We start from the raw sequence: 15,802 nt of genomic DNA, 5'->3' as shown, positions 1-15,802 counted from the left end.
AAGCATCAGTAGCAAACTGAGACTTATAAACAATAAGCGGGACAGAATACCAACGCTTACATGTTCTGTCCCGCTTATTGTTTATAAGTCTCAGTTTGCTACTGATGCTTCACCGGAGGCGCACTGACGATGTTACCCAGCAGGGTGACGAAATGTCTGCAACCAAACACACTGGCTTGGCGAGCAAGTCTACAACCTAAGAGTTATTGCTTCTGCTCCCCATGTGTACCAGTTTATCTTTTGTTGATTCATCCAATCCATGAATGGTTACTGAAGTTCTGAAGTTTATAATGCCACAGTGATGTATCTGAAAGCTATGAGCTTATGTGGATTGCAAGTTTCCAGAAGTGGTCACCCTACCATTTAAAGATGTGATGGCAGATGGAGATTGGATGTTTCCCAGGTAATTAAAGAGGACCGGCATGTAGATAGTTTACCTCACTTTTCAACTAATGTACAGTTATCAATACAGCTGGAAGTGATCATTCCTCTGGGTAGTGCAGCCCAAGCTAAGTCCATGGCACCATGGAAGGCTCAGCTGTGCAGGAGGGAAGAAGGAATTGGAAAAGCAATAGTGTTGTGGATTCTATAATAGGGGAAACAAACAGACCTTTCTATTGTCATTGAGCTACTAGAGAGTGTTATGGGCAGGAGGGTGAACAGCCATAGATTGTAGTCAATATGGTACCAACAACATAGGTAGAAAGAGAGACAAGAACTTGGAGGCAAATTTTACTATCAGTGGCATTTGTAAGCGAGTATAGGAGGATGGCACAGATCAATGTTTGGCTGGAAAGATAGCTTAGGAGGGTAAGCAATGGACTGCTGAAATATTGGGACAATTCTAGTGGGGAGTGTGACTCAGTTGCGTCTGGATCAATGCTCTTGCAAGAAGAAGGCCAATTTCAATGAGATGGGAATGAATGTGGTACAAGTAAATGGGAATCAAAGACTGGAAGCATTCCTGCAATGGAATAATGGGCTGCCTTCAAAGCAAAGACAGTTTGGGTATTGTTGAGATTCATTGCTTCAAGGGTGAAAGGTAGGAAAACCAAAACCAAATCTTCCTGATGATAAACAAGATAAAAAGCAATGTAAAGTGAAAAGAAGGTGAGAATGACAAATGCCAGGTTGACAATACAAGAAAGAACCAGACTGAAAGAGAGATCAGAGGGAAAGTGACGAAGGGATTAGAGGTTAAGAGAAAGTATAAGAGGAGACTGGTAGTGCACATAAAACAGATTGTAAAAGTCTTCTACGTAGATGTGAGAAGTAATAAGGTAGTAAGAGGAAGGGTGGAGGTGTTTAGGGACCACAAAGGTGACCAACGCATGAGTGCAGAGAGCATTGCTGAGGTCTTAAACAAGTACTTTGTATCACATGTTACCAAGCAAAAAGATATTTCATGGTTGGAGTGAAAGCGGAGGTGGTTAAAATAGTGGCTGGGTTAAACTTTTTGATAATGAAGGAGGTATTCAAACATTTGGCTAGGCATAAAATTTGCCTAGTCACCAGGAGTGGATGGGATATTTCCGAACACACTAAGAGTAGAACTTGTGGAAGTACTCGCTGTAATCTTGCAATACTGCTAGAAGATGGAAGTTCTAGACAATAGGAATTTGCAAATCCTTGTTTAAGGATGGGTGTAAGGATAATCACAAATACTACCAGCCAGTTAGTGGTGGGAAAGCTTTTCAAAGCAATAGTCTCAATCAAAGTAAAGTCATTGGGCAACGATGGATCAATTAATAAAAGGCAATGAACACAGATGAGTTTTGATTGAGGTTATAGAGGGTAGATGAAGGTTATGTGGGTGATGTGGATACCGACTTCAATAGGTGTTTACGAAGTTGAAGCTCATGAGATAAAAGGGAGAGTGGCAGTGTATCTACATCACTGGCCAAGTGACTGGAAACAGGAGTGGTGAATGGTGGTTTTACAGATTGGAGGAAAGCATAGTTTTGTGTTCCTCAGGAATTAAATAGTGTCGCAGCTTTTTTGGCAGTATCTTACTTACCTATTTTTGAGTATTTGGGCACAATTTGAAATGTGGTAATGACGTAATACTATTGAGTATTGTGAATCATGAAAAGGATAGTGATAGACTTCAAGAGATCACACAATTGGCTGGAAAAAGTGGATAAGTGATGGATGAAATTTAATGCAGAAAAGTTTGACGAGATATACTTATGGGGAAAAAAAAGAGGAGATGCAATGTAAAATAAAGGATCCAGCTCTAAAAAGGAAATGAGCTGAGGGGTCTAGAGATATATTAGTTTGGGGGTATATTCAACCAATTGTTCAAGATGGCAGGACAGATTGAGAAAACAGTTTCAAAAGTATCTGGGAGCCTGGGCTTTTAAAATAGAGGGTAGAGTACACAAACGAGAACCTTATGGAAAACCTTTACAAAACATGAGTTCAACCTGTTGTGTTAGATTCTGAAATTGCATTTTCTAAAGGATGTGCAGGGTTTAGATGGGGTGTGGAAAAGATTAAATGAGATTGGTACATTGAATGAGGAGCTTCATTATGTGAATAGATTGAAGAAACTGGGCTAGATTTTCTTGGGAGAAGAGAAGGTTGAGACAAGATTTGATGGAGGTATTCAAAACCCCAAAGGGCCTAGATAGAGTAGAGAGAAAGAGACTGTTCTCATTGGCAGAAATGTTGAGAACAACAGGCTACTGATCAAAGGTGAATGGGGGTCATGCTCTTCAGATGGTCGGTACAGACATGATGGACCAAATGGCCTGTTCTGCCCCAAAGGACTCCTATGATACTGTGGAGTGGTTTAAGATATACCTGTATTCATGTGCTGAAATATAGCTGGCTGACAAAACAGGGCAGAATCTCACTGGAACCAGTTTCCATCCTAAATTGCAGCCAATGCAGGGCAATCCAGCTGCTGTCCTCTGATTTAAGCTGAAATCTCAGAACCTGAATTTCTTTTGAACTTAATGCGCTTACACTTAACTGTAGAATTTGCATGCCATGGTTACTTCTTTTGTAAACATTGACATTGATGTTTTAAATCATTTTGCTGTCTCCTCTTGAAATTTGTAAAGTTTGAAATAAAAGTAGCAAATGTATAATCACAATTTCTTGTCTCCATTTCACACGAACAGCGAAATTGTCTTTTATCTTAAAAATGTCTCAAAATAAGTTTTAGTTTTGAAAGTGGGCCTTATTTTTCTAAAATTATTGGGAGAAAAGCCAATGAGGAATAAGTGATGAAACTGAAAGGAAGATGTCAGTATTTTGGACTGAACAGTGTTGATGCATCCAGGGAATTTGGATGATCTAATTCAGCTGAGAATTCTATCCCTGGATAAAATCCAAATTCACCTTAAAAAGCTTAAAGAAAATTATTAAAAGGCCCAAACAACTCAATGGATTTGTTATTAAATGTATTAATCTTTGTCTAAATATTCATTTTATTCAATCTGTATTTTGCACAGGGCAGTTTTTAGTTACCAAAGGGGAAGAGAAGTGACATTGAAATAAAGTTCAAACCAAGTGGTTAGGTTATAGAAGCAGGAGTTAAAAATTTTTTTTCTGAAAGCAATGTGTCTGAGTACCTTCACTAACTGGACAATTATGAATAGGCCATTCATCACTGCTGCACCCTGTTATTTTCTCATTATATATATCTACTTATCGCCACATCAAAATATACTCCAATAAATTATAATTTAGACCATTAAACAAAGAAATGTAAATCCAGAAAAAAATCATATAGTATATGCATTAGGTAAACAAAAACTTTGAAAAGAAAACTTGCATTTATCTTGCACCTTTCGCATCCCCTCTGGTTAGAGTTCTTCTCAGGCACCTCGTGACTTCAGATGTGGCGCTTTGGTCTGAATCTTGGCAACTTGATCTTTGTAAGCTAATCTCTATCTAAAATATTTAGACAGTTGGTGGAGGACACTTGTTGGCTAAGGCAACAAGACACTGCCCTTGCTTTTCAAATAGTGCCCATCTACCATTCCCTTGACTGGGATTGGCTAACCCTCCAAGGATCAATCTGGCCCCATGTTTGCTCCCCACCTTTTGTGCCTCAACTACTTGCTGGTGAGAGTCATGGAACCATCAGAAGAGATTCAGATGCTAATACGTCTGTTATGAATTTCCAACGTTATTTTGGAACCATCAAACTCTTGACTATTGGGTTAGATTTGGCATTAGGCCTGCCTCTGAGGTGGTGATAAGCCCAGCAAAGACAACAGAAGGTAAAGTTAGCACTTCAAGTGTTAGTGATTCTTGCCTGCTGTGTTCAAAACCACATTCAGATGGCTTCAAGCAGTTGAGGTTGAAAATGCTGCCCAGATCAACACAGGGGGCTGTGTCCTGACCTCCACGTTTTTTTATTTCTGTTTTTCTTTGAGTTAATTAGGCATAGCACAGGTTTTGTGCTTCCATCCCTGAAGGACAGAGACAGGAAGCATGAATAATCATTACTGAGAAACAAAATGACAGAACAAAGGATGCATTGTTCCGCTGTAGAAATTGTAACCAGTAAAATGTCGTGATATCAGAATTTGAGATGGAGCAAATGGTAGAGATGGCAGCTGTGATTCCTATTCGGATTTGCTGACCTGTAACCCCTGGTGTGTGTGTGTGTGTGTGTGTGTGTGTATGTGTGTGTGTGTGTGTGCGCTGGCATTGGGTGAGGGATAGGATTGAGCTTGACTGTCTCGCACTATTAAAGAACCAGCTGATACCCACAGACTATCTCTGTCTCACATCAATTAAATCCTGCAGTTCTTCCCTCCGTCCCTTTCCTGCAACTCAAGGGAGCTTGGCTGCACTATCAACAAGCTGTCCCACATCCGCTGTCCTCTCGTTCTACTTCTTAATCACTTGTACCCTCCCACCCCATCACACTCGTGTGTGTGTGTGTGTGTGTGTGTGTGTGTGTGTGTGTGTGTGTGTGTCCTACCCTGGGCACATTGAGATTGTGCCCCTGCTTTGTTGATGTTGAGTTGCCTGCCTTCCTCACTGTTCACTGTCTTTCCGCCCACCTTGCCATCATTTTGGGTTTGGTGTAGTACCACTCGACTATACCTGATTATCCTCAGACCTCTTCTATGTATGTGTATGAAGTGAACTCGGGCTGCCACCACCTTAGTGAGTGAATATAAAATTTGGTGCCAACTGCACCCATCTGAGCAAGGTGAAGTTATGCCCAGGTTTCCACATAAACTAATTGAAGGGAGATTATACATTCAACTTTATTTTCAATCAGCCCTAACCAAAACTATAAAAGGTACTAAATCAGTTCCCCTCAGCATTAGTTTGGAGACAACAGGCTAAGTAGCATTTAAACCTGTGTAAACTTTTGCAATGATTAAATCTCTCTACAGACTTAATTACTTTTTTAAATAAGCATTTTCCACCCTGTTATGTAGAAATAGTCTTTTTAAAGCTATTTGGGAAACCAAACGTAAGACCCATAATCGTGGGCCCTATCTAAAATAATCAGCTGCGTTTCTGTACAGTATGTGGATTTGACAGTGTTCTTATCTGTATATTTTATCTATATATTTTAACTTTTTTTCCTAGGTTAATACAGAACACAAACTAGGCAGCCTTTGTACAGTATGGTGATTAGAGCAGTGGGATTGCAGAAAGGGACAGGATATTTTCTGCCGGCACATTTCTGATATGGTCTAAAAGAGATTCAACGAGCAACATGGCTTCAGCTGCCATCAACAAAGGAAACCAACAGATCCCAAGTCTCTCGGGTGTGGACTCTGAAACCTGCACCATTGTGTTTAAGAACCACTGGGCCCAGGTAAGTCTGATTGTAAGCCCACCAAATGAAATAACATTTAGATGGGAAGGAAACGTGCCATGGGACAATGTTGTAATGTGTTAATAACTGAGCTTCAGGTTAACGGGGACACTCTCCAAAGGCAGAGCTCTGTCTGGAAATCTGGAATACGGTTTCCCATTTCGTGCTTGGAGTTTTCACTGTGCCACTTGACCTTGGCAGGTTCTGCTCTGGAAGTCAGCCTGATTGGCTTCCAGTCAGACACAGAGCACACCAATGGGCCACGTGATAGAATCATACAGCACAGAAGAGGCACTTCAGCCCATTGAGTCTGTGCTACCCTATGTACACCAATCCCACTTTCCAGCACTTTGCCCATAGCCTTGAATATTTTAACATTTCAAGGCTCATCCACATACCTTTTAAATTTTGTGAGATTTCTCGCCTCTACTACCCTTCCAGGAATTGTATTCCAGATTCCCCCTACCTTCTGGATGAAAATAATTTTCCTCAGATTCTCTCTAAACTTCTAGTCCTTCACCTTAAAATTATGGCCCCTCCTTATTGAACCTTCAACTGAAGGGAACAGCTGCTTCCTATTTACCGTGTTCATGCCACTCATAATCTTCTTTTCATGTCAATTAGGTCCCCCTCAGCCTTCTCTGCTCTAAAGATCCTAACCTGAACCTATCCAGCCTCATAGCTAAGACGCTGCATCCCCTCCAGTGCAGCCACATCCTTCCTATAATGTGGTAACCAGACTGCACACAGTACTCCAACTGTGACATAACCTAAGTTTTGTACATCTCCAACATAACGTCACTGCTTTTATGATGTGTGCTATGACTGATAAAGGGACGTGCTCAGTGTGCCTTCTTAACTACCCCATTAACCTGTCCTGCTGCCTTTCTGAATCTGTGAACAAGCACCCCAAGATGCCTCTGTTCTTCTGAGTTTCGTAATGTCCTGCTATTCATTCAGTACTCCCTCGTCTTGTGACTTCTTCCAAAGTGCATCACTTCACACACCTTTCAGTGTTAAATGCCATCTGCCACTGATCGGCCCTCCTGATTAACCTGTCCATATCTTCCTGTAACCCAAGACCACCTTCCTCACTATTAATCACTCAGCCAATCGTTGCGTCATCTACAAATTTATCATACCCCCCACGTTCTCATCTGTATTGATTTATATATATCATGAAAAATAAGGGACATAGCAGTGATCCGTAATCTACACTATCCTCTGGTCACATAAACAGCCTTCTGACACCACCCTCTGTCATCTACCCTTAAGTCGATTTTGGATCCCTGATCCCTCCTCTACCTGGTTGAATGTGTTCTCAGATTGAGCAACTTTGCACCTGTTTCATCCAAATACATGGTGCCACTTTGGATGCCCATTTGAATCCTCTCGAAGTCTCCCATTGTGTGAGAAATGTTGAATGTTCTTTGGTCCTTCAATCCCTTTCCTCATGTCTCTTTTAGTATATTCTGTTCACCAAACAGCTTAACATCAAATTTGACATGCATTGAATTTCTGCCAATATATTCTTACCCTCACTGAGACCACCTATTTCCACCCATGTAACGTTGCCTGGCATTGCCTGTGTGTCGGCTCATCTACTGCTGAAACCCTTGTTCCTGTCTTTTTTACCTCTGGACCTAACTATTTTATTCTATTCATAGAATCCCTATGCAGTGTGGAAACAGGCTATTTGGCCCAACAAGTCCACAGACCCCCTCCAAAGAGCATCCCACCCAAATCCCTTCCCCTACCCCTGCATTTCCCATGTCTAACCCACCTAACCTAAATAGCCCTGAACACCATGGGCAATTTACCATGGCCAATCCACCTACCCTGCACATCTTTGCACTGTGGGAGGAAACTCATGCAGACACGGGGAGAATGTGCAAACTCCACACAACCCGAGGGTGGAATTGAACCCTGGCTAGAATTCCACGTTCTACTCTCTGTAAACTGTCCAAAGCCCATGTCTTTACTTGCACTAAGTTCTGGTCACCCGTTGACTCCTGGACAAGCACAGCCTTGCTTTTTAAAAATGCTCATCCTTGCTTTAAATCTCTTCATGGCCTCACCTCTCCCTATCCCCTTAAACTGCTCCAATCTCTCAAACCTCAGAGGTATTTACACTCCTCGAAATTGGGCATCTTGCACATCCCTGACTTTCATTGCTCCACATTGGTGGTTGTGCCTTCAAATGCCACGGCCTTAAGCTCCGAAGGTCTCTGCCTCACTACCTCTGCTTCTTTAAGAAATTCCTTAAAACCTATTTCTACACACAAAGAGCGAGTGGTTGATGTTTGGAACTCTTCTACAAACGGCAGTGGATGCTGGATGACTTGTTAATTTTCCAGAGGAAGGTGAATTTTTGTTAAGCAAAGTTTTTAAGGGATATAGGTCAAAGACATGGAGCTAGGCCACAGATCAGCCATGATCTCGTTGAGTGGAACAGGCTTGAGAGGATGAATGACCTACTGTTGTTTCTGTGTTTGACCATCCAGTCTAAGATCCCGTTATTTGTCAACTTTCATTTCATTAAGCTCCTGTGGGATATTTTAGTACTTAGAGTTGCTCTGTAAATGTATTCTATTGTAGAAATCTTTGCAGCATAGTTTTGCTTTGCCTTCGATCATATTCTCTATGCCATCGTTTATTATTCTGCTGAAATGCCAAGGTATTCGCTATCAAAATTGCTGCTTTGTTCAATTATTTCTGTCATGGCATTGCTGTCTTTTTTTTTTTCAAAATAACCTTATAAAATTTATGGAAAACCATGACAACAGCAGGTTCTCATTCAGAAATAAATTCATTTGACTGGACAGTTTTGACAAGTCTTTGGGGTGCTTTCTATAAATAACCCAAAAGCAGAGAAGCTCACTAAAAATTAAGGTGACTTTAGCAGACTATTTTGATAATTTATCCCATTCTCTTGGACCTGAAATTTTGTGTAAAGCCTTAGTGTTGCACTTGTCCTCTCCATTGGTGTTTAGCTGCTTCTTAAAGCTATGACATTTCACCTTGTGCTGAAAAGATTTTACTTTTTGTGTGTACTTCTTTTAAGGCTATTGTCATTCCTTAAAATATTCTGTATTGTTTTAATTTTAACTGTTCCTTTTAATAGTTATTTGTTAGCAGTCCTGCATTGGTGAAGAAACGGTAGTGTTAACTAAACAAGTTGCTTGGCACAAGAATTCCAAATATGTTCAATGTGCCTCTAAATTGTGTTTTTCTAATTCTTGGGTTGAGTCATAAATATGTTAGGGGAAAAACAAACAAATGCAGATGTTGGAACTCTGAAAGAAGAACAGGAAATACTGCAAGCACTCAGCAAGTTCGGCAGAACCTGTAGAGAGAACAGGCAAGTTACTCATTCACATACTGGAACAGTTAGTCATGTACACCAGGGCCAATGAAGGGTCCAAATTCCATGTGTGAATTAAGGATTCATCCGTTCTCTCTCTAGATGGTGCCTAACCTGCTGGGTCTTTCAAGGTTTTCAGTTTTGATTATAAATATGCTCACTTAGAGATGGTACAAAATTAACTGGATTTCATTTACATGGACATGTATATTTATAATCCATGCCAGTGGCAGATTAAATTTTAGTCCATATGGAGGTGCTGGTCATGATTTTCCAAAATTCTCTAGCTTCCAGAGCAGTCCTGACTGACTGACTGACTAAAAGTGGCCAGATGTACTATTGAAGAAATGCGAGACACAGATAATGCAGGGAACTCCAGGTCAATTGGACTTGAATCAGTTGTCTGGGAAATAATCGTGAACCTTTTTATTCAGACAATTTTAGTGATGTATTTGGAAAACCATAGTATGATCAGACAGAGTCAACGCATGTTTTTACATGATAATTTATGTTCGACAAATTTATTAGTTTTTTGAGGTATAACTAGACGGTAAAGAAGAGCCAATGGACGTGGAGTGCTTGAATTTTCAAAACGCATCTGATAAGGTACCAGGCGAAGATTGAATATACAAGATTAGGGATCATGGGACTGGGAGTAATCAAGTAGTATGTTAGACTATTACTTAGCAGACAGATAGCAGGCAGTAGGAAGAGACGTGACATTTTCAAGTTGATAGGTCATGACCACTGGAGTGCCACAAGGATCAGCGCTGGTGCCTGAGCTACTTACAGTCTATATTAATGACTTGGACGCCATGACAAAGAATCATGTTTCCAAGTTTGTTCATGATACGAAGCTAGGTGGGAATTTAACCTGTGAAGAGGACACAGCTGCAAGGAGATATAAACAAGTTAGTGGGAAACAAGGTGAAAGATGTCAGTATAACGTAGGGAAGTGTAAAATTCTTTACTTGGCCATGCAAACAAAAACGCAAAATATTTTTTCAAAGGCATGAAGCTTTCACATGTTTATATTCAGCAAAAAGTGCATCTATTTTTACGAGAATCACTGAATATTAGAATATAATTACATCTTGAAATGAGGAAGGTTGGCTTTTTCTTCGAGGGATCTGGGACCAGAACAAAGAAGGCTTACTACAATATGTAGGGTTTCAGTGAGACAACAGCTGGAGCGTTGTGCATCATTCTGGTATCCATATTTAAGAAAGTTGCACTTGCCATGGAGGCAGCACAGGAAAGGGTCACGAGATTAGTTCCTGAGAGTTAACCAATGATCAGTGGCTGAGTAAATTGGTTCTATACTCTCTGGAGTTTCAAAGTATGAGAGGTGATCCTACTGTAATACCTCTGAAGGCTTGACAGAGTAGACACAAAAAGATTGCTTGCCCTGCCTGAGGAAGGCTGAACATGGGGACACAGTCTCAGGCTAAGAGATCCATCATTTAAGAAATTTCTTTTAAATGTTTGGAATTGTCTGCCCCAGCTGCTTCATGGTTGAGTATTTTGAAGACTTGAATAGATGTATTTTTCAGTCCCTTGGAAGTTGAGGGAAATGGGAGGGGGGTCGGTGTGGTGGGACCTGGGGCCTGGGGGCTGGGCAAGAAAGTGAAGTTGAGGCAAAAGATCAGCCATGAAAGTATTGAGTACCAGAGTAGGGGCAAGGGACCTTTTATAGTCAACTCCTGCTCATGTTCCTTTTATTTTTATGATGGATTTAATTAACCCCAGTAGATTTGTTGGGCAGCATGAAATCTTGAATCCTATACTAAATAACTCATAAAACCATTACCTTAAAATATACATCTATCCTATTCAAATTAGAATCATAGAACCCCCCCCCCCCCGCAGTGTGTAAAGAGGCCATTCAACCCATCAAGTCTGCACTGACCCTCCAAAAAGCATCCACCCAAACCCAGAACCCTACCCTATCTTCGTAACCCCGCATATTACTATGGCTAACCCCCATATCCTGGGACGCCACGGGGCAATTTTTCAAAGCCAGTCTACCTAACCTGCACATTTTTGGACTGTGGAAACACATGCAGACATGGGAAAAACATAGGAATTAGGAGTGGGAGCAGGTAATTTGGTCCTTTCAGTCCACTCTGCCATTTAACATAGTCATGGCTGATCTTATCCTGATCTCAGCTCCACTCTCCTGCCTACTCCCCATAGCCCTTTAGCCCACTTTTTGTTAGAAATATATCTATTTCTTTCTTGAATCTGTTGATTGATTCTGCCTCCGCTGCATTCTGTGGCAGTGAGAATGCAGAAACTGCATGCAGACAGTTGTTCGAGGCTGGAATCAAACCCACATCCTTGGTGCTGTGAGGCAGCAATGCTAACTACTGAGCCACCAAATTCATTGTTTCTTGTTGGATTAAGAGTGGTTCACACATTCTTGGGATTTAAGTGATAAATAGTATACTAACAAATTAAAATTAATTTTATGTGCTCGGTATTTCTTAATTTATTAAGAAATTTTACTTAATCCGGAAGCTAATTCATTGTTTAGAAGAAATGAATTCTCCATTTCATGTTTCGTCATAAAGTTGAGATTTTTCTTAATCTCCATTTTCGGGTTGTGAGCATTGCTGACTGAACCAGCATTTAGTGCCCTTGAGAACAGTACTGTTGATGTCCTGTCCATTGAAACTAATTTCCTAGAAAATGTCATTATTTTTTCTTTTCAATTCACTGGCTTTTTGAAGGCTGTTTTCTAAAGAGTGGTGAAGTATGAAGAAAGTGCTGTCTTGCCCAAAAACAATGTAACTCCCTCCCAATTCTTCTGTAATATGTATTTTTTGACCTAATTTTCTGTTCCTCAACTTCCCTGCTTTATTTCAAAACAAACATGTTATTAAGCAGGATGGTTTTCCTCGTGCTTTGTCACGTTAGCCCAGTAAACTGCTGAACTATGTGATCAGGGTGGTATCAGATTTGACTCCCTTTTCTGGGCGCAGTTGATATGATCTGGTTTATTGTCACATACTGCAGATAATTTAAGTGCCTCTGAGAATAGAGGATAAAATCCAGCCAGGACTCTGCTCACTCACACTCTGGGAGGTGTTATTATCGCTAGACTATTAATCCAGAGATCCCGGTCATGTTCTGGGGACCTGGGTTTGAATCCTACTGTGGCAGATGGAGGAATTTGAATTCAATAGAAGTCCAGAATTAAAAGTCTAATGATGACTGTTGTTGAATGTTTAAAAAATCTATCTGGTTCACTGTTGTCTTTTAGAAAAGGTGACTGCCATACTTACCTATACCTACATGTGACTCCAGATCTGCAGGTTGACTCTTACATGCCCTCTGAGCACTATTGTCCCATGAATGATATAAAAAAAATTGTACAGTAATTAATTCAGCCCTACTTGCCTATACTCAATAATATTTTGTATTCACTTCCCAATATTGAGATTATTGGGCAGCAACATTGGCTTTTTCCTGACTGTCCTCACTATCACTGATGCTCATTTTAGCTCTGAGCTGTGGTCTTAACTGAGATTTAATTTTTATTGCTGCAGATTAAACTTTTGTAATGTGAATAATGTCAACAGATTTTATTTATTCCTGTACAGGTGATAAAGATCTTAGAGAGGCACGACCCACTGAAGAATTCAAGTGCAAGACATGGGAGTATCCCTCCCGATGAAGCTAGCGCTGTTCAGAATTATGTTGAACACATGATCTTTCTGCTGATTGAGGAGCGAGTTGAAGATACTTCCATGGGTCCCATTCTGGAATTTGTAGTGACAGAAAATGTCATGGAGAAGCTTTTCCTGTGGAGCCTTCGAAGGGAGTTCACAGATGAAATGAAAATTGAGCAGATAAAAATCTATGAAATGTTGGTCACACAATGCCATCAGCCTTTGCTGCACCACAAGCCGATCCTGAGGCCTTTAATGATGATGTTAAGTGTGTGTTCTGGGACTACTACTCCCGCTGTGGAAACTGAACTGGTCTTACTCCTCAATCAGCTCTGTTCCATTCTGGCGAAGGATCCTTCCATCCTGGAACTCTTTTTCCACACGAGTGAAGACCAGGGAGCAACGAACTTTCTCATTTTCTCCTTGCTGATTCCCTTCATTCACCGAGAGGGAGGAGTGGGACAGCAGGCTCGAGATGCATTGCTGTTTATCATGTCTGTGTCAGGTGAACATGATGTGGCGAAACACATTGTGGAAAATACATACTTCTGTCCGGTAAGATTTTAGGCATTTAATGCTAGTGATTGTGGGTCCTTATAATTGGAGGGAACCAACTACCATTATTATGTGAATAGTTGTTTGGTAACACAGAAAATTGCTGAAAATGGCACATTTTGTCAAAACTTTGTCCTATTGAATATAAGATGAAATTAGGACAATGAAAAGGGAAAGCAACATTTATTGTGTACAAGAAGAGAGTGCTAATTGGTTGATATATTACTGTTGAGAATGTACCAGTTAGATAATGATGGACAGTTGAGTACCAAAATTTGTTCAAATTTTAACCCAGACAAGTTGACTGTGGTCAAGGCATTGCGCTAAGAAATAAACTAGACAATAGTTGTTGCAGTAAAGGATAGGGCCTTGTGTATTAATATACATCACTTCCAGTGCAAGCTGAACTGCAAGCCTGATTGATTATCCTAAATCAGTTGCCAACATAATTTGTGTAATGCTCGGAATTATTTAGCAAATGTTGTCCAATCATGGAATCACATCTAATGTTGGACAGTCTGTTGTGAGTTTTGCAATCATGGACTGATTGGGTATGGTAAGTACTATGTTGTGAAGGACCAAAAGGGCATGCTGTTTGATAACAGCCTTTGGGATGTAAAGTCCCCACATTATGATCACACTGGCGCTGAAATTCATATCCCATATTAATCGTTTGTGTGGTTGATGGACGTCTTTTGATTCAACGGCAGTATCCAGTTAGAGGCAAATCTACTTGTGTTGCTACTGCGTAGTATCATGAAACATCTAGCTTCATCTGTTGATTAAATATTTGAGATACTTTCCCCTTCCGGGGTGATCTGAGGTAGACTTTGCACTTCCCAGGACCAAAGTCCTTGCCTTTGAATAGTCTTAAACCCATTCATGAGCTTATGTGATATGCATTGGAAAATTATCTGATCAGAATAGTTGTTATCTCGTATAGTATGAATGATTGCTTTCCCTTTACTTTGGTATTTCTTGCAAATTTTCCTAACAAGTTCAAGTCAAAAATCTTTGACAAAATGGATCATCTTTTCAGCAACATGTAAATTCATAAGAATTATAAGATCTGAATAAACTGTCCAGTTAGAAATTTTGTTCTGTAATTCAGTAAGCTAGCATTTGACCTGTTTATTGCGCTTTATGGGGCCAGGTCTGTTGACCCCCTCGATTACCTCCTGAGTGCTTAGGCTGCTTTGCCTGATTGAGCACAAATTGCGTCCAGTTTTACATTGATGCTTTTTGGCTATCTGTGCTAATGTCTTCTCCTTTGGCTCAGACCCTGTGAAGCAGCTTGGGATATTTTGTTACATCACAATCACTATATAAACACAAGTTAATTGTTATACAGTTATGGGATCTGTCACTGCCTGGATGTACCATCTAATCAGCTACACAGCTTTATTATATTTGAGGTGAATTCCATCCATGAATTGGCTTTTTCCCATGACAGTAAACATATCCTAGTTTACACAGTACCTCTGGTGTGACTAGCAATGCAAGGCAAAGGCTTATAAAGAAGACTGCAGATTTACAATTAACCATGTTGCTGTCAAAGCTGAGGGATTCTAGTTGTGCACATACAAATGACTGACACACAATAGAGAAGATTGTTAAAGCACATATTCAATAAATCTAATATTATGCTCATAGCCACATGTCATTGCGTTTCAGACATCTATTCATGAATTACATGAATGCGACGAACAGTCTATAAAATTATCATTTCTGTTGGATCTATAATCCAATTTATTTAGCACTAAATCAGAGAGTTTATTTATAAATTCACATCGTGTGGGTAAAGTTCTGGACTGAAAGCACAAATTTCTTCTCTGTGGTTAATCTTTGAAATTCACTACTCCATAGACCAGTGGAGGCTGGGTCATTGCATCAGTAGGTCAATTCAAAGCTGTATTAGGTAGGTTTTTGATCCAAAAGGAAATCCAAGGTTATAGGGAACAGGTAGGAAAGCAGAATTAAGGATATAGTAAGATCAGGTTTAATCATATTGAATAGCAGAACAGGCTCAAGGGGCTGAATGACCTACTCCTGCTCCTGTTTCTTTTGCTGTTCATCATAGAGTCTCTACAGTGCAGAAGCAGGCCATTCAGCCAATTGAGTCTGTACTGACCCTCTGAAAAGCATCCCTCCAAGACACTAACCCCAATCCCCGTGACCCTGCATTTACCATGGCTAACCCACCTCAACACCCACACATTCCAGGACACTATGGGGCACTTTCTTTAAAATGACCAATCCACCTAACTTGCGCATCTTTGGACTGTGGGAGGAAACCCACACAGATATGGAGAGAATGCGAAAGGTCCACACAGACATTCGCCCAAGGGTGGAATCGAACTTGGGTCTCTGGTGCTGACAGGCAGCAGTGCTAACCTCTGATCCACCATA

The 15,802-nt window shown here is 40.5% G+C and overlaps 1 protein-coding gene across 5 annotated transcripts in view; it reads left to right on the top strand.

Moving 5' to 3' along the window:
- Positions 1-15,802, top strand: part of fhip1aa (FHF complex subunit HOOK interacting protein 1Aa) — a 182,866-nt gene that overhangs the window by 94,316 nt on the left and 72,748 nt on the right. For all 5 annotated transcript variants that reach the window (XM_048600882.1, XM_048600866.1, XM_048600879.1 and 2 more), the window contains exons 3-4: positions 5,569-5,800; positions 12,770-13,393. In XM_048600882.1, coding sequence (XP_048456839.1) covers positions 5,699-5,800; positions 12,770-13,393 — 726 coding nt within the window. In that variant the 5' untranslated portion in view covers positions 5,569-5,698. The remainder of the gene's footprint in view (positions 1-5,568; positions 5,801-12,769; positions 13,394-15,802) is intronic.

The sequence above is a fragment of the Rhincodon typus genome, chromosome 1, assembly GCF_021869965.1.
Source record: "Rhincodon typus isolate 14 chromosome 1, sRhiTyp1.1, whole genome shotgun sequence".
NCBI classification, from domain to species: Eukaryota; Metazoa; Chordata; class Chondrichthyes; order Orectolobiformes; family Rhincodontidae; genus Rhincodon; species Rhincodon typus.
Note: the sequence above shows the minus strand (reverse complement) of the source record. Positions and strands in the feature narration are given on the sequence as shown.